The sequence below is a fragment of the Nematolebias whitei genome, chromosome 17, assembly GCF_014905685.2.
Source record: "Nematolebias whitei isolate Nwh7 chromosome 17, NemWhi1, whole genome shotgun sequence".
NCBI lineage: Eukaryota > Metazoa > Chordata > Actinopteri > Cyprinodontiformes > Rivulidae > Nematolebias > Nematolebias whitei.
Window position 1 is genome coordinate 20,683,834 of NC_056514.1, and position 25,081 is coordinate 20,708,914.

General features: G+C 40.3%; 1 protein-coding gene across 1 annotated transcript in view; it reads right to left on the minus strand.

Annotated features, from left to right (window-relative positions):
• gucy2cb (guanylate cyclase 2Cb) overlaps positions 1 to 23,101 on the minus strand; it is a 57,042-nt gene extending 33,941 nt beyond the window's left edge. Inside the window, exons 1-8 of the mRNA XM_037691332.1 lie at positions 22,900 to 23,101; positions 19,673 to 19,785; positions 18,243 to 18,310; positions 13,436 to 13,651; positions 10,960 to 11,078; positions 10,607 to 10,709; positions 7,968 to 8,082; positions 7,691 to 7,832 (exon numbers count right to left, since the gene is read on the minus strand). Coding sequence (XP_037547260.1) covers positions 7,691 to 7,832; positions 7,968 to 8,082; positions 10,607 to 10,709; positions 10,960 to 11,078; positions 13,436 to 13,651; positions 18,243 to 18,310; positions 19,673 to 19,785; positions 22,900 to 23,101 — 1,078 coding nt within the window. The remainder of the gene's footprint in view (positions 1 to 7,690; positions 7,833 to 7,967; positions 8,083 to 10,606; positions 10,710 to 10,959; positions 11,079 to 13,435; positions 13,652 to 18,242; positions 18,311 to 19,672; positions 19,786 to 22,899) is intronic.
• Positions 23,102 to 25,081: the final 1,980 nt, after the last annotated feature.

Consider the following 25,081-nt stretch of genomic DNA (forward strand, 5'->3'; position numbering starts at 1 on the left):
TTGCTCACTGTTGTCCACATTGTTTGATCACCATAATCTATAATCGCGCCGAAGCGATTTATAAAATCCTGGCCAACCAAAAATGGGAATGAGTCAACATGGGTCACGTGTACCGGGTGGTACAGTGTCATATTGCCAATCTGCATGTGAACCATTGCTATAGCTGTCAGGGTTGTTTTCATTTCTGAGAGACCCTGCATTTCTATAGCACATTCAGAGAGAGGTATTATCCTGTTAACACTGGCAGCGGCCGTCCTCAGCTCCTCGAACAGTTTAGCTGACATGATTGTTATGTCTGCCCCACCGTCCAAGAGTGCTTCGTGTGTGAGGACACCTTCGAGTGTTACTGACAGGTACGCCTTTTTGGCGACCCCCCTTCTGATAAAGTTACACAGAAACCTCTTGGGTTTTTTCTGACGCTTTTTCACGCGTTCAGACTTATCTGTGTAATTTTGGTTTGCCTGAACCGTCAGCACAGCAGAAGCTGTTTCTGAGTGTTCAGCCTGTGATGACACGTCATCGTTCGTGTGTGTGTTTACCCCCCCTTCTTCCGATGAGGGGTTGTTTGAGGCAACCACAGCAACGTCTTGGTGTGTTCCACCGACATCTGTTATGTTGTCATTCGCGCCCTCAGATGTAATAGGAATTACATTACTGCAAAGTGCTCCTGGTTGGGTTCCCGTGTCAGTGTGTTTCAAAGTCTCTAACAACCTGCGTAGTTTCTCTGTCTCTTCCGAGCTCAGAGGTGTAGGGCCTTGCTTTTGGAACTTTTGTGATTTTTTCGCCTCGGTTCGTTTCGTCCGAGGTGGGGGACGGTCAGGTACGTCTTGCGGGGTTTCCTTTACGTACTGCCCCTGCCGATATGGTTTCTCATATCGTTGCGTCCTGCGTTCACCCATTTTTCGATAATCACTGGCTTCCTCTGAAAGAGGAGCCTTTTTGTCCCAGCGTGCACCTTCAGGACGCGGTTTGTTAGCTTGAACAGACTGTTTTCTCTCTTTCTTCTTAGGAGGAGGCGGCGAAGCACGTCGTCCTTCTAGTTCAAGAGGGAGGGGTTTAACCTTTACACTAGGAAACACTTCTATGGGCGTCTTAGCATGAGAACATGCTTCAAACACATTCACAGCACACTGTTTAATCTCACTGATGGATTTTTCTCTGAAATTTGCCATCATCTGTACTGATTTTTTAAAATCAGAGTGGAGATTTTTGCTGAAAACAAACTTAAAACCATCATCTTCTTCCATTCCGGTCTCATTTCTGTTACCAAAATAGGCTTGGAAGATTCTTTTGTAATAAACTTTTGGATGTTCAGTCTTGCCCTGCGTGACCTTGTCTGCAGCTGGAAAACCAGCAGGCCCCGCGCAGGGGTCGTACTCTCTGATCAAAGCTTCACACAGAAGGTTGTAATCCCTCCTCGTCGCATCAGGTAGACGCTCGATGAAGGTGAACACCTCTCTGTCTGAAGTGAGCCGTATCAGACTTATCTTATCGTCTACCGTAGCATTAGGATAAGATCTCAATCTGAACTCCAGATCTTTGAGATACGCTTTTGTTCCTGCGGACCCCATAGGGCCGGGAACGAAGCGTTGCACATATTTTGAGATTTTCTGCAAGTCATCCATTGAGGGAGACTGTATCACCGGTCTAACTTGTGTGACTGGTGGTGCAGACTGATCAAGTCCTGCCCCTACTGCCCATGGTGGGGGTGGGGGTGGCTGATAAGGGTTGGTAGGAGGAGGTGCATATTGGTGCAGGTCTGTCCCCACCCTCCGAGATGGGGGTGGAGTTGACTGCCTGGCGTCAGGAGGAGGAGGTGCATACCGGTGCAGGTCGAACCCCACCTGAGATGGGGGTGGAGTTGACTGCCTGGCGTCAGGAGGAAGAGGTGTATACCGGTGCAGGTCGAACCCCACCGCCCGAGATGGGGGTGGAGGTGACTGCCTGGCGTCAGGAGGAAGAGGTGCAAGTGGGTGCAGACCCGTCCTTATCCCCCGGGTTGGGGGTGTTGTAACGGGGCTAAGGGGAGGAGATGCAACAGCACCTGTCTGGGGTGGTTGTAGCTGACCCTGCTCGTCTCTGAGTCTCGAGCCAGCTAGCTCCATGTCAGAAAACAGGTTTGTAGCTGTAGCTAAATTCTCCTCACAAGCTGTCAGGCGCTTATTTGTTGACCGATTTTCATCTTGTAAAGTCAGCCAACTCCGGGTTATTAACCCCTTTTCTGCCTTGCAATCGGCCAGCTCCCTTAAAGCGGTTTGCAACCGTGCTTGTAACTCATTGTTATCTGCACACGCGTCTTGGTACGCTCGTTCCTTATCCGCAATCTTCTCCCCATATGATCGAGCCTGTTCTGACAGCACTCTCTTTGAGAGGTCCTTATCAGTTTGAATCTTTTGTTTCAGCAACTCAGATTCACTTATCAGCTCGGCACACTTCTCCTCATATGATTGAGCCTGTTCTGACAGCTCTTTCTTTGAGAGGTCCTTATCAGTTTGAATCTTTTGTTTCAGCAACTCAGATTCACTCATCAATTCGTCACACCTCTCTTTTTCAGACTTATATCCGTTGAATAGCACGCCCTTTTCTACCACCAAACGGTCTAATTCCGCCTTCAGAAGCAGAGAGATTTTTGCTAACCGTATGCGGCTTGATTTTGCGTCCTCCTTCACTGTAGCTGCTCTTGATAAACTCTGCAGCTCCTCATGTCTTTGATCGTCATCAAGGACTTGCAAGTCCTCCAAAGTTTTGCCAAGAATTGAATTTGTTAAAATGTGTAAGGCTGTCTGGACCACATCCTCGGATTGTAAGGGGTCAGTGTTTCCCTCTCCGTCCGCCATTATCTGCTATTTAGAAATTAAATAGTAGATGTAAATGTTTAGGTGGTAAAATAAAATCAGAAAATCTCCTTTTCCTGATAAGCTTTACTCTTATTTAGTGATTTTGCAATTAAACGTGTATTATCCTTCAAGCAAAATGAGTAAACTGTTCAACTCTGTGAATATTTGTAACTGTATCTGTTTTTTAAAAAGTTTCTAATTTTATTATGGACCTGTTTTAAGGATTTATCAGTGAATAAAATTTTTTGGTAAATGCTTCTTTGCATAAATACCTATTACTTTTTTAAAATGTAAGATAACAGTGTTTTATTCAGCTATGAGGAAGTTTTTAAACTCCAAAATTGCCTTTCAGGAAAATAAAAACGTTTAATGTCACTCTTCACCTAAAAACGAAGTGAAAACCTGTGATCCCACGTCTTCTCCACAAGATGTCAGCAGATCCTCAACAATTCTAACTCAGACCCTGTTTGTGTCGTCCACTAGGGGTGCTATAACTTCCTGTGGCGTCCGGTCGTTAGCTTATTAGCTAAAATTAGCATCGGCTTGCTTCGGTGAAAACCAACACTTCTGAACGGATTTTTTACACAAACGTGGCAAACTTTCAGCGAATATGCTTCGAATGAATGTAAACAGCGTTTCAGAACACAGCTTTAATGCGCTTTCCAGCGTTAAAAAGCAGATTTTATTCCTTATGAAAACGAGTCTTCATTTCCGGGTGACGTGATTGACACTTCCCTCAGCCAATGAGAACGTTACACACGGTCTTTCTCAACCAATGACGCAGCGTAGGGGTGAGGGGAGGTGACGTCAGTCAACCTTTCTCAGCAAATCAGAGCTTTCCAAAGCAGCAAACAACCAACCACGAAGCGTATTCCCCAGCTAGCAAGTTAGATTAGCGTAAAATAGTTCGTCACTTTTTCGTCTTTTAAACCATCAAAATGCACTTTTTCTGTTAAAAATTGTAACGAAACAACCCCCTGAGCTGCACAGAGAACGGCGCTCCGTGACAAAACGTCTTTCTAGCTATTTAAAACAACTCGTTCGAAGCTCCAGAACCGAGTCGGAACCACAGAACCGAAGCGGACCAGAAGCGTCCGGAACACAGTTTAAACAGAATGAAACGTTTCCACAGCTCAAAGCCAGCGTAAGTTACACATACAGACGTACAATTCAGCTTTATAAAGACTTGTGACTCAATTTCAGCTTCTCTGTGAGCTTTCTGAGCATCACAGACCAACACGCTTAAAAACATGCAGCATTTCGCTTCAGGCGGTGCAGCTCCAAGCGCGCAGCTCCGGCTGCGTAAAGACGCACGGTTCAACTGTTATTTTATAACACATGCCAACATGAAAATCAATTAGCACACTAGTTACAGTCCATTTATGAGCACGTGACGGGCCACCAGTTGTAGATGAACAGATGCTGGGATATATTCATCATTTAACGCGAGTTCCTCATTTTTCTGGACTGAATAAAACGTGCATTGAATTTAAGGAAATGCAAACGTGAGACGTCATTTAGATTTGACCCATCAAAATGAATGCGGTCATTTATTTACAGAATCAAATTTAACATCAAACATGTACATTAATTTGGCAAATTATGAATATAACAACAAAGCAATCAATCAGGAAAAATCATACGGCCATGATTTTTCCGTTGCTGCACCACAGACATTTATAAAACTGTACAACTATGATCTTTTGCCCACATGAATGTGGGTGAGCATTTTACACAGACATTTCTAAATATCTGGAAGAATTTCTACTTGATAGAAAAGTTTAAAGATGGGAAGAAGTTTAGAGGGAGTTAAGATTGAATGGGAGGGGAGGAATGTTCGCCAGAACCGACACTCTCCATCAGAAGCCCAGCTCGCCTCGGTACGCTTGGTAGGAAACTTGACCCATTACCTCTCTGATGATAATCAGCAGATATGGTGTTCCGTTAACGCTACCGGTCCAGCGTCTCCTTAGAATGGCTGTTGCCCGTCAGAAGTAGTGGCGAGGCTCTGTTCGACACATATTCACCTCAGTGGAAAATGTTATAATCCCATGGAACTCGGAAGAGCTTCGTTGTCATGTCAGGAACTCCAACAGCACTCCATCAGAACTCCAGAACTCTAGAAGTCTGACAACTCTCCAACTCTGAGTACCTGTGTGTCTCTCCGTGTCCCTGTGAGTCTCTGAGTCTCTGTGAGTCTGTGAGCATACCTGTGAGACTGTCTAGACCAGGAAGTACTGACATTTTAAAGACTCTTTCCCGGTTCACTTTTTGGGATTTTTCATTGGTCAGAAACGACCAGAAGGGGTGTGTTTTTGTGACGTAAGAGGTTAGAGACAGCGAGAATTGTTATGAGACAGCTCAGAAATGTTCTCACAGACCGAGAGGGTTCTGTTTTGGCGTGCCTTAAGAAACAGGTGCAAAACATCTCTATTTACGTCTGAGAGGATTCTAAAACATGACAGTTTTAACATAACAACTTGTTTTTCGTTTGACTGTAACCTTGTAAACGCACACACTTGCTCATTCAAAAGCAGAAATCAGAAAAATGCATAATTACTCTGCACAGCTTTTAACATGAGAATAAAATCATTACTCAGTTAATAAAATTGATTAGTTCACTGCAACATCTAAAATGGTTTGAACTAAGACACTTTGATTATCAACATTTGTAAGATAGTAATGATAATAAAAAGAGAGTGTTCTTTTCACTTGAATCTTCAAGAAAGAAAGTCTCAGGATGGGTGAACCTGTATTTATGGAGTCAAATACATGAAATGACAGCTTCTGTCCCACAAGGTTCTAAAGGTCAAGAGTTTTGACCTTAGACTGGGTTTCGACGTAGGCTTAGTCCACTACATTCCTGATAAGAGCTGAGCTGCAGCATTTTGGACGAGCTGGAGACGTGAAAGAGTGACCTGACTGACCCCAGCATAAAGTGCTTTATAGTAGTCCAGCCGGGTTGTAATGAATGCATGAACAATTTTTTCAAGGTCAGATCTGGTCAACACTGACTTGAGTTTAGCTATCTGCCTTAACTGGAAGAAACGTTTCTGTGGAACAGAGATAATCTGTTTATTAAACTTAAAGTCAGAGTCAAAAAAACATCCTGAGATTCATAGCAGACTTAAGATATGGCTCAAGAGAGGCAAGATTTACAGGATCAGAGACAGCAGTAGAGCTAGGGTTAAACATAGTAACTTTGGTTTTCTGATCATTAAAACAAAAAAATTTGAAGCCATCCATGCCTTTATGTCATCAAGTAATTTTAACAGAGGGCGAATGGAGCAAGAACTGTTGGGTTTTAATGGCAGACAAATCTGACAATCATCAGCATAACAATGAAATGAAAGACCATGTTTCTTCAGGATAGACCCCAGAGGGAGCAGATAGAGTGAAAACAGAAGGGTTCCAAGAATCGAGCCCTGTGGGACCCCACAGAACAGAGGCACTGATGCAGATACACTATTTCCAACCTTAACACAGAAACTCCTGTCACTCAGGTAAGAATGGAAACATTCCAATGCCGCACCAGTAATCCCAACCCAGTGTTCTAACCTTGATATACGGATACTGTGGTGAACAGTATCAAAAGCAGCAGTAAGGTCCAGGAGTACAAGTATCACAAACTGACCAGAATCATTTGTTAATGTCATTACAAATCCTAACTAAAGCTGTTCCGGTGCTGTGTAATTGTTTAAAACCACAAAGCACTCATCCTTGTCCTTTGTTTTGTTGCCTTGACCAGCACAGACTTGGAAATGTTCCTTTAACGGGAGTCTATTTTAATTTTAAATAAAAAGTTGTAGTTGAGTCTAAAAGCCTGATGTGATGTGGGACAGAACTGCTTCCTGTTGAGAGTGTCGTCTAATCACAGCTGAACAGCAGCCGATGCAGCCTGCAGGAGGTAAAATCTCATCTTCTCTTTCACAAAATCCAAGTGACAGCTTCAGTTTGTTCAACATAAAGCCACTGCTGTCAAATTTTAGAAAAATTGTCAGAAATTTAAGCAGTTGTTCAGCCAATTCAGAAATAAGTTTACACGTAAAAGTATAAATAACTAATCTTATCTGTTGTAGATCCCTAACAGCTAGTCTGAATCCAGCCAAGCGCACCATGGGTTGCTGTTGTCTTAAAACAGCTCCAGTCTCAACAGTTTGAGTGTGCGTCATGCCATGTGTTATAAATCTTTACGCTGCCGTCACTTTAACTTTCAACTGTTATTTACATGTAGTTCTGAGGTTAAATGCAAATGTAAAAAGTTCCAGATAAAGCAAGACGTAGCACCAGAGGAGCATCCATGCCCTGCAGGAATTTCATCAGACTTCTGGAGAAATTACAGCGTAATGCAAAATTGACAGTGTTGTCAAAGTTTACAAATTATCACTCACTTGAAATAAGATTTTCAAGATTAAATTTAATATGTTAAAATCCATTTTGACAACGGGTTCATTGAGACGAGCTAATTAGAGCCGTCTTCAATCTGTAAAGTTTCCTCATGGTCCATGTAAATGCTATTTTTTAACCTTTATAAAACAGTAGATTTTGTACTACGCGGCTATTTTGTCAAAAATCTTGTGAAATTCCTGACTATCTGTTCAAGACCAACTTTGGTCTTGGTTGCGTTCAGACTAGCTGTTAGCTCATCATTCCTGTCAGAATGAAAGTGCCTCTCCAAACTGACGTTCCTGTTCCGGTGTTTTCTTATTTTAATTTAGACCACAAATACGCAAAAAAAGGGAAAAGATTTTAAAATTATGCTAGCAGCATGCAAACAGGCTCATGTTAATACTGTATGTTGTGTACCTGCCTGACAGTCTTCACCACTTCCCGATGTTTTCCTCAATTCTTACCATTAAACGAGGTGTTTCTGAAGTAATTTACGTTCATGAAGTCCATTCCGTGAATTTCCGACTGATTCGTCTCAGCGATTTCTCTCATCACATGGCCGATACGCAGCACAGCGTCATGGTACGCAGCCATGTAGTCATTCATCTGCAAAGACATTTTATGAGTCCCAAGTTATGAGTCCCAATAAAACACTAATAAATTAGCAATGCTTTACTATTACCTTTTCAGGCAAACATAAAGAGAAGACAACAGAGGGATCGTTACATCCTGCGTTCTTACTGTGTTGTTGTCGTTCAGGTCTGAGTTGATGGCGTACTTTCTGGTGTCGGGCATGGTCAACACCAGCACATTCCTCATCTCTGGCAGTGATGACGTGTTGGTGTAGTATATATCACTGAGGAGAGGGGGGACACAGTCAAGTTTTACATGTAACAAAAACATCTTTCCACCTGGATGACCCTTGATTTTTTGCTTTTATACTCAGACAGACAGAGGTTGTGGTTTTTGGACCTGAGCATCTTAGGTCAAACTTTGCAGCCTTTCCCTTCCTCTGGACGGTGTTAATCTGGCCTCCAGCTCTAATGTTAAAAATCTTGATGCTATTTTTGATCAGGACATGCATTTTACCTCCTCACTTTGTTAAAAAGTTACCAGGACTGCTTTCTTCCACTATCGCTAAAATTAGAAACATCTTATCTAAAAATGATGTTGGTCCATGCATTTGTCACGTCTAGACTGGACTATTACAATGGTTTGTTATCTGGGTGTCCAAAAACTTCTTTAAAAAGTTTATTCAAAAATGCTGCTACCAGAGTCTTAACTGGAGTTAGTGGGAAAGATCATAGCTCTACAGTTTTAGCTCCTCTCCATTGGCTCCCTGTCAAATCCACAATTGAATTCAAAATCTTACTTCTAACCTACAAAGCTCTCGACAACCTAGCTCCATCTTATATTACAGATCTTATTGTTCCATATTTTTCTAACAGAGCACTTCGCTCTCATACTGCAGGTTTACTTGAGGTTCCTAGAGTTTCCAAAAGCAGAATGGGAGGAAGATCTTTCAGTTATCAGGCTCCTCTCTTGTGGAACCAACTTCCAGTTTCTGTCCATGAGGCTGACACACAGTGCAGTTGGACTTAAGACTTTCCATCCATCCATCCATCCATCCATCCATCCATCCATCCATCCATCCATCGATTATCTTTTACCCACTTATTCCTTTATGGGTCGCAGGGGTCACTGGTGCCCATGTCCAGTAATCACTTTGCAAGAGGCGAGGGACACTGGACAGGTCTCCAGTCCATCACAGGGACACATAGAGACAGACGAGACAAACAACCATTCACTCTCACACCTAGGGACAATTTAAATGGACTGTACTTAAATAGCACCTTTCTATCTTATCAAGATACTCAAAGCTCTTTACACTAAAATACCCTCATTTACCCGTTCATACAGCACTCTACTAGAGCTATACATTTTTTATTTATTAATTAATTTATTAACCTTTTTTTAACCAGGCAAATCTCAATGAGATCACCAATCTTTTTTGCAAGGGAGGCCTGCTGCTTTAGAGCCGCTTTTCACTTCCAGTAGGTTCATCGATGAGCCGCAAATGATGAACACTGTGAACACAAAGACTAATCAGTGCTTTGTCACATTCATTTACACCAATGGGACACACATCGGAGACAGTGAGGGGTTCATTGTTTTGCCCAGGGACACTTGGCATATGACTGCTGGTGGAATCAAACCCCCAGCTCTTGCATTGGAGGACGACTGCTCTAACCGCTCATCCACAGCTGCCCCCTAATTTAGAGTGTGCAATCAGTCTAACATACATGTTTTTGGTCTGTGGCAGGAAACCAGAGAACCTGGAGAAAACCCAAGCAACACGGAGAGAACATACAAACTCCACCCAGAAAGGCCCCCAGCCGAGATTTGAACAAGGGTAACCTGCTCACGGAGAGGCGGCAGCTCTACCAACTGCGCCACCGTGCTGCCTGGCTTAAGTCTTTACTTTTTGATAAATCCTATAGTTGTGGTTAGTTTGGATTTACTGAGCTGTCTCTTAGATGTGCTGCTATAGGCTTCGACTGCTGGAGGACAAATTGACCTCATTCCCTTGAATGAACTGTTACAATTGAATAGTTTTCATTTGATACTATTTCTATCTTAACATGTGATTCTTGACCTGCCATTGTGTATCTGTTCCTCTCAAACCCAGCCGGTTGAAGCAGATGGCCGCTTGTCCTGAGCCTGGTTCTGCTAAAGGTTTCTTCCTCATGAGGGAGTTTTTTCTTCCCACTGTCGCCTTCATGCTCAAGATGAGAGTTCTTTGATGGAGTTAAACTCAAAACAGTCTGCTCCTCAGATAAATAATGTTAAATTATTATTTTTATATATGAATGTTTCTGTTCAGTGCCCAGAGATGACTTCTGTTGTGACTTGGCACTATATAAATAAACTGAACTGATTTAAATTACAAAGTATATCTAGATAGAAAGATGCTATACAAGTACAGTCCATTTACCATTTATCATAAAATATGAAGCTTATTCATTTTTGAATCACTGCTGCGGTAGCTTGTTGGTTGCTGCCACAGTCTTGTAAAACTGAGGTTGAAGGTTCGAGGCCAGGTTGTGTCAGGAAGGCCACCCGGTGTCAAACACTTGCCAAATCTTTCATGCGAGATCACTCATTGTGGCAACTCTTGAAGAAGGGAGCATCCTAAAGGAAGTTTAATCATTTATGCATCATCGCTTCCTGTTTTAATTTGTATTTGACTGAACGCTGAAACATTTTGCGAAACATTGGAGAACAGAACTGATTTATGAGAAATATGAAGAAACACCAAAAACGAGGCAAAAAGAAAAGGACATTGGACACATGGGGAAAAGGTTTATATGAACACTGACTTGTAGAGATCTATAAGGACGAAGAGGAAACTACTGCTGTCTGCTGCTTTAGAGCCATTTTTCACCTCCAGTAGGTCCATCGGTGAGCCGCATATGATGAACACTGTGAACGGAAAAGATGCAGGTAACACCAGAATAAAAAAAATTCAACTTTGCAATTAACACCAGAACCAAAGAGCCGTCATTAATGCCTCCTGTGAAACAAAATGCACATTAAAGCTTTAATTACAAACTTCTGAGTGGGTAATTCATTAAAGTTGAACTCCTATAAAAGCGTGATGCTGCTGGTGTATTCTCAGTTCACTGAGTTTTGTTGGCCGGGAGCTTTTAGTTGTGTCTCACTAACAACTTACAGTTGCTCGTCCTGTTTTTCTGAGGTGTGACGATGTCTCTCACTTCTTCAGGTCTCCGCAGCATCGTAACAGAAATGTTTGTGGCAAACTTTCCGTCCGCTTCAAGCGTGTTGATATACCTGAAGAAGGAAAGACACTCTTCAGTTCAGAGATATTTAACTTTTAGGAGCGATTATAGTTGAGATATAATGTCCGTCATCTGTAACGGCACTAACTTTTTCAAATGGACATTAACTGCAACCAGGAATACAAGTTTACAAAGGCCTCTGTTTCAACATACAAATATAAAGGCAGAATAAAAAGTAAGCCTCAGACGATTGAAAAGAAGTCCAAGTGTGCGTGGAAGGAGCCACAGTGTTTTAAAGTTGATATTACAAGTTCAAAAATCCAGTTTTGAAGAGAATAATTTGAGCTCAGACATTGGATGTTAGTATGACTTTAAATGTGTGATCTCTGCATTCTGGAGGGATTTCATGAAAAACAACAACAACAACAACAACAACAAACTTCAGTCCCTAAGCAATCTGAGACACCCTGAGTGAAAGAAGACAGAAATGGACGCATTTCTAAACAGTATAACAGTAACAGTGTAAAATATTGAAAGGTAGAAGTGCCTGTGCAGAAGAGGTTTGTAAAGATTAGACTGCTCTTGTTAGAGTTAGAATTAGAGATTATCAGGACCCCACCCTGGAGTCAGGCCTGGGGTAGGGGCTCGTCCCAGAATGAGCAGAAAATGATGCATGGATGGATGGATGGATGGATGGATGGATGGATGGATGGATAGATGGTGTTTTAACAGTATGGTCACTGTCAGTCTTGCACAGTCCACCCTTCACAAGAACCAACTCAAAGTTTAGCTCACACAGATTATTACCAGTAACTGAGTTGTTCACACTCAAAGTTCATCACTTAAAAACTCTAGACTGAACTTCACACTCCATACATGAAGTAGTTACCTTTTACTCAATGTCTCACCAAAAACAAACAGACTAAAGTGTTGGTATGCTACATCAACATATGAACTGTGATCTTGTGCGCGTGCTGTCCACTGGATACTACCTGCACTGTCCATCTAAACACACATAAATTCAAGTAGTAATACAGATGTTCAGTTGAGAAAACAAAGACAAAATAAACTAGAGAAATTGTATTTCCTCTGAAAATTCAATGTGAATGCTTGTTGCAGAAGAACTTACTGAAAAACAGCTGAAATTAACTAAAACCATGCTGAAATGTAGCTGAAATGGAACGAGCCTAAATTAGCAGAACAAAGCAGAAAGAACACATATTTGCCCAGTTAGGATAAAAGAAGCAGAAATGAGCACCAAAAAGTTGATCTTATCCAGAAAAGGCTGAAATTAGCAAAAAAAAAAAAAAAAAACAGCTGAAAAGTAGCTAAGAAAAGTAGAAAGAAGCTTAAATTACCGGAAGGAAGTGGAGAAAACACGTTTTTGTTGCATTAGGCTGAAAAAAATAATTAAATGAGTGTAAAAAAATGTGGAATTAGCTGAAAAAGCTAAAATTTGCATGAAAACAGCAAAATAGTAGCATAAAACAGCTGAAACGTGTGTAAATAAGCTGAAAGGAGCATAACAAGCTGAAATTCGCACAAGGAGGCTGAAAGAAGCTGAACCAGAACAAAAAGTGAAAGTAAAAGGTCGTAAACACATCTAAAGATTTGAAGGATGAAAAATGAGCTCAATTCATTTTCTATTAGAAAAAAAGTCAGAAAAGGCTAAATGTTTCAAAAAGCTAAAGTTGCATCAATACCAAAAGTCATAGCAAGACTGTCCTGAAAGAGTTGAACATTTTGATTTATGGGCTGAGAAGTGCACCGAAAAATGTATGGAAGAAAAATGGCTCACAATAGTGTGAACGCTTCATAAACATTCACACAAAAAGCATAATTTCCTCAAATGATTGGGGAGGGGAGTAAATCTAAATATGGCAGTGGCCTTCTTGGATTTTGACATGGCAACCCGTGATCCTGACTTTTCTTACACCTACATGCAGCCACGCCTCAAAGTGGAAGTTGCTACCACACTTATTTTTTAAGTTATGCTCACAACACAGACGGAAGGAGGTTATTTCCAATTCTCCCTCTTCGCTCTGTGACAGGGGAACAAAAAAAACTGTGGGACAGAAGAGCAAATGTAGAGAGGCTTGGTTTTAGTTAATGTAGCAACCTTCTCCACATCAAGTTGTTTTTGAGAAAGATTTTTCATAAGCCTGAAAAATAGAAAAAACAGGCACTCGTTTGAAACTAAAGTATTATTAACTATTTCATAAAACATCACAGCACGATAAAGATAAAGGCAAGAAGAAATGGGTTCAGAATGTTTCTTGCACAAAGTAGCTAGTCTCGTTCACACGACCAATATGACCCGTTAAAACGTTACTAAACTGTGTCCATCTGACAAAGAGGAGACATCTATAAAGTCCAATTAACTGTGGTTATCTTCTGAATATCACTGACCAGAAACAATCCTCTGTGTTGTTCTGTTTCTTGTAAACGTAGGCCGTCTCCCACTGCGGCTTGATGGTGTTTTTGTTCAACCAGAAATGGATGAAAAAGTCTGAGATCTTGCGCGCCGGTGGCAGGAGGCGCTGCAGGTTGAGAGTGTAGTCACAGGAGGGTCCAAAGCTTCCTGCGGAGAGGATGGGCGTCCTGAGGTTCAGACCTATTTCTAAACTGACAAGAGAGAATGTCAACACAAAAACTGTCAAGAGAGAATAAGAAGAAGAGCATCAAAGATTTACAAAACTTCCAGGCAAATTAAGATAAGATGGCCTGTCAAGGCCAGTCAGGGAACCAAATTCAGATAAACACGATTGTTTTGGGAACAGGCAGAACTTTAATGACATCAACCTTGAGTGTGTGTCGGTCCATTTGGTTCCGAAATGTCCAAATTAAATGGCTACACCAATGGACCATGCCTGAGAGTAATTCCCAAGATCTGATCCATCCTGCCAAAAGCATTTGAGTCTGGGGACTCGAGGCACAAACCAAGCCATCACATAAGGCAAAAAATGTAAATAAATACAATTTATAACAAATAAAATTTAGACCTTCTGCTAATGTAATGGTGATATTGCCATATATAAATAAAATGTTAGCTTTAACAGAAACACGAAACTTCTCTAAATGTGCAACATTAGGTACAATACTAACCTGTGGCTATAATTACCAGTAATTATTTAGTTTATTTATTTTTTCTGTTTCATGGTAGAACTCTCCACAAAACTTTAGTGGCTTTTACCAAAATGTAGACTTTATTATTATCATTATCATTCATTAAACCTTTTAAAATATAACAAGTGTTTTCAACGAACATGAGTGCAGTTGATTTAATCATGATGAAAATCATTTTACACTTTTGTTTCTAAGAATATACTAAAATGTATTTCCCAAGAACAAAAAAAACAAAGAAAAACAAAAGACCGAACAAGTCCAAGGAATTCATTGCTTTTTTAAAATAAGGTTATATTATTATAATGTATAATGCAATATAATATAATATAATACAAAATAATACAATATAATATAATTGTTGTGAATGAAGGTTTTGGAGGCAGTACCCAATGGTGCAGGCAGGACTCGAAGACCAGATGGTTAACTGAGAAACAATTTTAATAATACAAAATAAACGAGCTGACGTGGCAGCTAAACTCGTGTACTCAGGAAACATGTAGAAACACAAAGGAACTCAGGATGGTTTACCAGACGATGCCCAGACAATGAATAGCACAAAAACACAGACTTATAAACAGTGACTAACGAGACATAATGCACAAGCTTCACAGGTGTGGGAAAATAAAAGTAATGAGACACAAGGGATCAGAACAGAGACACAACACCAGATGGAGCCATACACTAGGAAAACATGAACACTATTAAAAAACAGAAACTGAGGCTCAGGAGAACACAAGACATAACACAATACAAGATGGGGCTAGACACCAGGAAACACAAACCATAACCCCTACAATAATAAAATGTTTACAAGGCTGTTTCTGTTTTAGATATACAACCTTCTCCACTAAAGTTAGTTAACTTTTGTCCTTTCTCGAAAATATTGCTCACATTGTTGTTGTTGAGAGTATAACAGTTTCACAAAATGTGTTCATTTTTGTTTTATCTTTGTTTCACATTTTTGTGGCCCCTGAGTACTTTGACAATTTTGACCTACATTTGAAATAGTTTGGTCTCCCTTGTACTAGAACTTCAATTTTCAATAGTATGAAGATAAATTAGTCTCAAAAGTAGTCATACATGCATACAAAAGGATTTGTATACCACACATATAAGATTCACAATAGTATACATGTTACAAATGCAAATAAACTATTTAATTTGCAAGTACACATTTCAAATTGCACAAGTAGGAATATGCTGGGCATACAAACTGTCAAATACATGTGTACGAATCATATATATATATACATATACATACACATATACACAAATGCATACACACACACACTAGTGTTTCCCCTATATTACTTGTCTTGGCAGGGTGCTTGAGTCTTCCGTGATTTTTGTTGACCGTGGAAGGGGTGATACATCTCTGTTGCATTCTGTACTGAAAATTTTCAAGCAGGGTGGGGCGGCTCAGCATGAAGGAATTGGAGCGCTATTTCTAGCTTCTTAGCTAGTGCATCTGTATTGCATGCCACTAGCTTAGAACTTTAGATCTTTTTGCAAGATATTCCAGGAAACAGGAGTGGAGTAGGAGAAGGCCCTTTTGCCATGTTCAGTCCTCACTGAGGGAACACTGTATATAATAATGTCCTGAGAGCCCACACTGTAGCTGCACTCACGCAGAGACATGTAGGAGGAGATGTATGAAGGCAGCAGACAAAGAAGTGATTCAAAGATGAAAATGTACCAGTGAAAGAGTCTGCAAGTTAATAATGACCAGTTAACTAGTGAATACAGGGTGCAGTGATGGGTACGGTAATTGTAGCCAGTTGTGAATCTTAGCGCACCATGTTAGACAGCATCCAACATCTGCAGAGTGCTTGTATAGCCGTTCATGTAAATAATATCACCGTAGTCAATGAAGGGAAGGAAAGTCGCAGTTACAAGGCGTTTCCTAGCATTCAGAGTTAAAGAGGATCTATTTCTGAAAAAGAAACCCAATTTATCTTTCAGTTTCCTTACTAGGTTTTCCACGTGAAGCTTAAAAGAGATATGCGAATCGAGCAAGATACTCAAATATTTGTAGGAATCGACAAACTCAATAGGGACACCATTTGAGGATAAAATCAGAGGAAGAACTGCTGGGACCGACTTCCTGTTAGAAAAAGCATCTCTTTGGTTTTGTCGGCGTTTAGGACAAGTTTGAAGTGGAGCAAATCTGACTGGATGATGTCGAAGGCAGATTGCAAAAGTTGGAATGCCTTAGCAACTGTTTTAGCTTGACAATAAACAACTGTGTCATCAGCATAGAAATGTAAGGATATATCAAGGATGCTCTGACCTACATTACCTATGTAGATTGTAAAGAGTGTGGTTCCTAAGACTGAGCCTTGTGGTACACCATTGTTGACTGTTAAATAACTGGAGGAAATACCATTATGTTGAACACATTGCTTTCGATCTGAAAGATAATTAGAGAATCAACCAATGGTATGATCTGAGAAACTGATTTCTGAGAGCTTATGACACAAGATGTTATGATCCACAGTGTCAAAAGCTTTAGACAGGTCTAAGAAAAGTGAAGCACAATAATTCTTAGCATCCAGTGCTTCAACAATGTCATTAAGAACCTTCAGTGAACCTGCTGTGTTGTTTCCTGAAACCAGATTGATGGAGAGGTAAGATGTTAAATGAGTAATTTTTGATTTGAGAGTTTATCAGTTTTTCTAGAACCTTGGCTAAAATACAGAGTTTAGAGATTGGCCGATAGTTGTTCAGTGAGGTGGGGTCTCCTCCCTTCAGCAAAGGTAGAACAAAGGCTGTTTTCCAAGTGCCTGGAATGGAGTTTTGTCTTATGGAGAGATTGAAGATGTGGGTCACAGGGACTGTGTTGATATGAGCAGCCAGCCTTAAGAAATAAGGTGGAAGTTCATCTGGTCCTGCAGATTTTTTAGAATCAAGATCTTTTAACAGTTTATTTACCTCACTGACTGAGAATGGGGAAAGAGAAAAGGTGTCATTTACTCAAGATTGACTTGTAGGAAAGATATGGTTTGTAGAAGTTTGACTTTTTGGGGAAGTGGCTGATTTTTCATTAGAAACTTTGTCAAATAATGAACTAGAAGTGACAAAATGTTTGTTGAAACAGTTCAGGATCTCGTGCTTATTTGACACAGGAACAGAGTTAATGAGAAGTTGTGATGGGAGGTCAGATGATTGGGAGCTGCCAGAGAAAGATTTGATGGTTTTCCAGGGTCATTTAGATTTTTTGAGGTCTGAGATAAGAAATAGTATACGTTTTGTGGCTTTGATGGAAGCTGTGCATTTATTCCTCATCTGTCGAAAACTCAATCAATCAGTGTCTGAGCCAGATTTTCTCGCTACAGCCCAAAGCTGATCTCTCCTGTGAAGAAGATCAGCTAGCTCAGGAGTAAACCATGGGCTGTCTCGTACTTTTATTCTGAAATGGCGAAAAGGAGCATATTTGTTTACAAAATAGATGAAAGTATTTTGAAAATAGTTCCAAGCGGAGTTCACGTCGTCAGTTAACAGAATACGGTGCCAGTCAAAGTGAGATAAATCCCAGAGGAATGACTGTTCACAAAACCTTTTTCAAATCCCTTTTATGAATTAATCTGAGTTTAGAATGTGGAAGTTTCATGTCTCTGAGAGTCACTATTACACAATGATCACTCAAATCATCAGTGAATACACCTGTACCAGGGTATAATTATTATTATTACATATCAGTGCCGGCAGTTGTCGATGGGGGGTGGGGGGGTCGAGGTTGGTTTGATTCAGTAGGCAGGGTGCTCAGTTCTGTTGACAGGGTGGGACGCCCTGCTTGTATAATGGTAGGGGAAACACTGCAAACACTTAAAAACATACATATACTTTATTTCAGCTGACAAGTTTACAAAATTATTTTTTTAAATCCAGTAACATTAAGTGTATGTGTTTTCATATAGAGGTTATGAGCACCTGTGCCAAGTTGTATCTTTACCCAATAACTCATTAAATCTGGTAAGTCTCAGATGTCCCAGCTATAAATCTCGTCTGCTTGTGTGACTAGTTTTGAGACTAGTTTATCTCCATACAATGTAGTCTTTGATGTAGCGCTGGAAAACAAAAAGTCACTTACTCAACGATTGAGAAAGTAGCTAAGGTGCAGGTTGGCCCGAGCACAGCACAGCCAAGCTCGTCTGAAACCTGCAAAAGAACAGCTGAGTGTGAGTTAGTGCTGATGGTACCGATGGGTCAACAGCAAGTCCAGACGCAAGATCATTTAGCTTTCAGCTTGAATTTAGCTTCTGCATTTAATCTTAGCAAAGTCGTTCACATCACATTTTCTCAGAAAATGCATTTTAGACATTTATGTTGTACTTCATGTTGTTGTACGTTGTTTGAGTTGTTTTTACTAGCAATGCTATAATTTTAACATGAGCAAATAGAACGTTCTCCGTCACAGTGTACAAGCTGCATGACACTGAACACAACATACTTTACTGACCCATTAACTCTGCTCCATAGAACCACTCAGTTCATTATCAGCAACCTCTGAGGAATTTGGAAGACAGCCAAGTAGAAGAAAATAGATTATGCGTGTCTAAATGTGTGTGTGGTGGAGGAGATCAAAAGAGCTGTTAAAGCCGTGTCCCACTTGTAATGAGAGGCAGACACAAATGCTAACTGGAAAGTAAGCCTCAGACAAACTGTCTGTGTGAAAATGATCAAAAACATTCTTCAACAAAAGTCAAATGTCAATGTTTTTCTGTGCCTTCAGTGTTTTTTGCAGGTAAGGTAAAAAGACTCCTCACTTTATGTTTTGGAAAGAAAATTTCAGACATAATGGGAGTCAATGAGAGTTTGGATGCTCCCTCTGCACTCGGAGTGGACTTGAGAGAACGCTGCAGGTCCTGTAGCAGTCAGAGGCACATTTAGTGAACCAAGATTTTAAAATTCCTGTTTTGATGGTTTAAACTGTGTAAGATTGTGGAAACGAGACAGGTTTGTTGGCAAAAAACTTTGGAAAGTTTTCATAGCTCCAACATTAATGTGTGACGTCATGATGCTCTGAGTTGAACGTTTTGTTGTAAAATCTTCAGAAAGCACAAAACTTTAACTGGGACCATGCAAAAATCACCAAAAAACATCAAAATACCAGTTCAGTCAGAAAAAGTACAACTTTGCATAATTTTATTACAATGTGTTGTTTTTTTTATGTGAAAGATGCCAATGAAGCTCGTAAAGGGGTTTTCTCACTTGTTTCACTAAAATCGTATTATGTTTGGGAAAAACTATTGACAATTTTAGCTGATTGTACAAGGTACTGCTAACAAAAGCCAAAGCACATTAATCAAACCGCACATTTTTGTGTATATTTTGAGACGAGGAGCAACTCAAACCTCAGAAACTGTAGAAAAGCATTAAAGGTGAAGTAAGTGTGAATAAAAGCTGAAAGCCACTCCTGTCAGGTCACAGAATATAACGGTGGTGCTCCACATTAATGGTGTATCTTAAAAGTGTGTCAGACACATCAGCAGAAAATTGGACGTAAAAATTGCAGTTTACCATGAGTTTGGTCAGCTTCTCCACTCCCTCACAGACGCTGCTCCCACAACCTTTTTGTCTGTAAATAGTTGTGTTGAACCCTTCGAAGTTGGCTGTGAGATTAAAGCCCATTCCTTGATGATAAGTGGGGAGAAAAACAAGAGATTATTTTATTAGTTTTGATTTTCTCTTTGGATTGAAGCCTGAAACTAAGCAACTACGCTGAGTTCTCATTTCAGCTTCTGACTCAGCGCTGCAAAGGAAAATCGCAGAAAGTCAAACAGAGTAAAGTTTAACACAAAGGGAAAGGGTGACTGCTCACTTGTCAGCTGATTTTTAGTAAAACTGAACAAGCATAGAACTGAACTTATTACATTTGTGCTTCATTATTTTTAAACCCAGACCTACGTGTCTCATAGAAAAGAAAGGCAAAACTTGTACATTTTTCAAAATATATAACTAAAGAAATTGCACTTCCTGCAAAACTGCAGTGTGAACGCTTATTGCAGAAGAGCTTGATAAACAACAGCTGAAATTAGCTAAAAAACATTCTGAAGTGTAGCTGAAATGGACAAACAAGACTAAATTAGCAGAAGAAAGCAGAAAGAACACATTTGCCAATTAGGCTTAAAGACATAGCACAAAGAAGTGGATATTATTTGAAAAAAGCTGAAATTAGCAAAAAACTAACAAATGGCTGAATAGTAGCTAAAAAGCAGAAAAAAGCTTACATTACCAGCAGGAACTGGAGAGAGAATATTTTTGCTGAATTGGTCTGAATAAAGTTAAAATGAGTGCAAAAAATGTGAAATTAGTCAAAAAAGCTAAAATTAGCATAAAACAGCTAAATAGTAGCTGAAATAGTAGAAAAGCTGAAACTTGCATAAATATACTGAAAGGAGCAGAACAAGTTGACATTAGCAGAAAGAATTTAGAAGAAGCTCAAAAATGTTGTAGTTAGCAGAAAAGAGCACAAAACAGCTGAAAAACAGCTGAAAGTAGCTGAAAAAAGTTTAAATTTGCACAAGGAAGCTGAAAGAAGCTGAAGCAGAACAAAATGTGAAAGGAGCAGTAAAAGGTTGTAAACAGATAAAGATTTGAAGGATGTAAAATGAGCTCAATTCATTTTCTATGAGAAGAAAAGTGGCAGAAAAGGCTAAATATTTCAAAAAGCTAAAGTTGCACCAATACCAAAAGTCACAGCAGGATTGTCCTGAACGAGCTGAATGTTGACATAGCACAAATATTGTGGAATGATAAAGAAGCTGAAAAACGTCCAGAAGAAAAATAGATCCTAGCAGTGAGAATGCTTCATAAACGTCCACACTGTTCTGCAGCCCAAAGGGCATTCTATTCTCACAATAAACAGTTTTACAAATGATCTATTTTGTAACGGCATATTTCAGATTATTTTTTAGCACTGAGCAGATTAAATCTAATCCGTTTTCCTGAAGAAATGTCAGAGCTTGTTTGATGTGGTTTGGTTTCAAGAACATGTTTTTAAAAACGGTGTTAAACCCCACAAAATAAAAAAGCTAAAACAAACCCTGCAGGAAAAAAAAGCATAACAAAAAGTAAAGACCTATCAGTCCTCATATCACCCGCTGCCCTTCATGTCACACTTTTAACTAAGACCTTCTTATGGTGAAAAATACAGTTAGAACTGCGTCAGTCAAACCTTGAAGAGGTCACTAAACGTTTTGTGCACTTTCATTCAACACAGCAAGATTATATGCAATCAATTAGCACTTGGAGTATGCAATGGGAACCACTCTCAGCTACTACCACACCAAACTTTAGGTCAATAAAATATGGACTGAGTTATAACCGTTTTGGTGTTGGACAAACTGGATAAGCTGTGGTGGCCACTTCATCCATTGATTATGTTCTAAAGAGTTTCAGCAAAATCCATTAAGGGGTCTATGAGTTATTTTGCTAACAGACATCAAGGTCAACTTCAACAGGTAATGCACACGTTTTAAGTAAAGATGTTGTGCAATGTTTCACTATTATAGTAAGTTTTAAAGATGACTCTCAGCCACAACAAATTTTATTTCAGTATCTGTAAAACCAACTAATTTGCAGCCTTTTTTGGGTTTTTAAGTATTGTTTAGCTGTGACGGCCATCTTGAACAGGTCAACTCCAAACGTTATTCAGTTGTAGGTGTACACCTGATGAAGATTTTCTGAGAGTTCCATTAAAGTCTGCCCAGTGGTTCATGGGATATTTTGCTAACAGACAAGATTGCTTCTAATTATTATTGCCAAAGTTTTAGGCAAATATTTTGTACCGTGAGGAGTACTTAGAGTATTTTGGGGGATTACTCTCAGCTACACACCAAATGTTAACTCAACATTGGTAATATTGTCAAAATTATGGACATATTTGTGTTTACTAAGCTCAGTTGGCTGCGGAGGCCATCTTTAATTGTGTTAGCACCAACAATGATTCTAGATGTACTGAATGATTACTTTCTGAAAGTTTCATTTCAACTAATTTCAGCTTGTCGTGCTCCTTTCAACGTATTTCTGCAAGTTTCAACTACTTCTGCTATTTCAACTACTATTTAGCTGTTTTATGATAATTTGAGCCTTTTCAGCAAATGCCACAATTTTTGCACTAATTTAAACTTTTTTCAGTCTAATTCAGCAAAAATGTGCTCTCTCCACTTCCTTCTTGTAATTTAAGTTTCTTTCTGCTTTTTTAGCTACTATTCAACTGTTTTGTGCAAATTTCAGCTTTTCAGACAATTTCCACTTTTTGTGCTCATTTCTGCTTCTTTCAGACTAATTGAGCTCATTTCAGCTCTCTCCACTTCCTTCTGATAATTTAAGCTTTTTTTCTGGCTTTTCAGCTACTTTTGCTAATTTCAGTTTAGCTAATTTATTAAAAATTTGTGCTCATTTCTGCTTATTTAAACCAAATTCAGCAAATAAGTGTTTTTTTTTTTCTGATTTCTTCTGCTAACTCTTCCATTTCAGCTACATTTCAGCAAGTTTTTAGCTAATTTCAGCTGTTTTTCAATAAGTTCTTCAGCAATAAGCATTCACACTGCATTTTTTCCAGAAATACAATTCATCTACTTTCAGCTTGGGTTATGGGATGTTTTGCTAACAGACAGACGTTTTCCAGTCTTTTTCTTACTTTTATTTACTAATAAGCATCAATACACAAAGTTGTGAAAGTTCATTTAAAACATGTTAAATGTGTCAAACTGGGCACAGAGGTGAGTTTCTGTTGCTTCTACCTTCTGCAGCATTAATGGCAGCGTCTTCCTCGATAGCCTCCAGGATTTCTCTTTTCACATACTTCAGGCTCCAGGGAGACTCCTGATCCTCCAGGAGGATCACGTTGATTATCACCCCTCTCACACACTGCCTGGCTCCTCCACACAGAACCACGAGAAGCCCAAACACCAACAAACCCAACCACCAGCTGCTTCGGCTCATTTTCAGCTCTCAGGTCGGTTTGTATATCTTTGAGCTTCTAAACCCCGAGTCCACGTGAAGATGGTTGACCTTTGTTTCAGGTGAAAAAGATCTTCTTTAAAAGGTTTAAAAAGGTTCACTTTATACAAATCCAATCCGGTGTGTTAGTTCTGTCGTCTGCTCAGATTCACACTTCCTATGTTTCTCTGATCTGCCCTTTCCTCACTGCCGTGTTAATATACAACCTTTATAGACACAGGCGGAGTGTTTAACCATCTCCATGTTCTTGTGCAAAGGTCTACATGATCCATAAGCTTCAGTCGGACAAACACATCCAACAGATTATCTTGGTATTAAATAAATGGCATCGAGTACAGTAGAAAACTTTTTTGCTGTAATTTTAGTCTTTGAGCAGATTCTGGGAGAAGTTTTGAGTTTTCCTAAAGCTGAACTTTAAGGCAGGACACAATTTGATGAAAAATGTGAATTACAACTAAGTTTTTGTGTGGCCCATTATTTTGATGATAAGAGAAACATCCATCCATCTATTATCTTTACCCGCTTCTTCCATTTTGGGTCACGGGGGTCACCGGTGCCCATGTCCAGCAATCACTGTGCGATGGGCAGGGTACACCCTGGACGGGTCACAAGTCCATCACAGGGCCACATAGAGACAAACGAGACAAACAACCATTCACTCTCTCACTCACACCTAGGAACAATTTTAGAGTTACCAATCAGCCTAACATGCATGTTTTTGGTCTGTGGGAGGAAACCGGAATACCCAGAGAAAACCCACGCATGCACCGAGAGAACATAAGAGAAACATACTTTCTGTAATTGATATAACAATTGTCGAGCTGACAGTGATGATGGGTGACATTTTATGGGTCTCATCTGGTTTCTTGAGGGTCTGTTTTGCTTCATAATATTTATTAGTGACATCTGAACACACCAGGACGCCATAGGTCATAGATCGATGATAGTCATGTCATCTGATTTACGGCCGTTTGTTTTGGACGCTCGGCTGAAGAGAGGAGCTGAGCTGTCAACTGATCACCACCTGGTAGTGAGTTGGATCATATCATATCATATCATCATTGGACATCGAGTCCGAATGGGCCGTGTTCTGTGCCTCATTTGTTGAGGTAGCTGACTCGAGCTGTGGCCACAAGGTTGTCAGTGCTTCTCACGGCAGCCATTCACAAACTCGGTGGTGAACACCCCGGGTTAGGGAAGCTGTCAAGCTGAAGAAGGAGTCCTGTCGGGGCTTTTTGGCCAGTGGGACTCTGGAGGCAGCTGAGGAGTACCAGAGGGCCAAGCAGTCCACAGCCTTGGCTGTTGCTGAGGCAAAAGCTCGGATATGGGAGGAGTTCGATGAGACCTTGGGAGTATGGGAGAGGGCCTGTTATTACGGACTGTTCAGTCCCTATACAAGTGGTGCAAAAGTTTGGTTCGCATTGCCGGCAGTAAGTCGGACCCCTTCAGGGTGGGAGTTGGACTCCACCAGGGCTGCCCGTTGTCATCGATTCTGTTCATAACTTTTGTGAACAGAATTTCTTGGTGCAGCCAGCGGGCGGAGGGTTTCTGGTTCGGTGGCCTCAGGATTCCATCTCTGCTCTTTGCAGATGATGTGGTCCTGTTGGCGTCATCGTGTCTTGATCTTCAGCTCTCACTGGAGCAGTTTGCAGCCAAGTGTGAAGCGGCTGGTATGAGAATCAGCACCTCCAAATCTGCGGTCATGGTCCTCAACTAGAAAAGGGTCGGTTGCTCTCTTCGTGTTGAGGGTGAGGTTCTGCCTCAAGTGGAGGAGTTCAAGTATCTCGGGGTTTTGTTCATGAGTAAGGAAAAATGGAGCGTGAGATTGACAGATGGATTGGTGCAGCATCTGCAGTACTACGGACTCTGTACCGGTCTGTTGTGGTGAAGAGAGAGCTGAGCTGTAAGGCAAAGCTCTTTGTTTACCGGTTGGTCTATGTTCCTACTCTCACCTATGGTCAT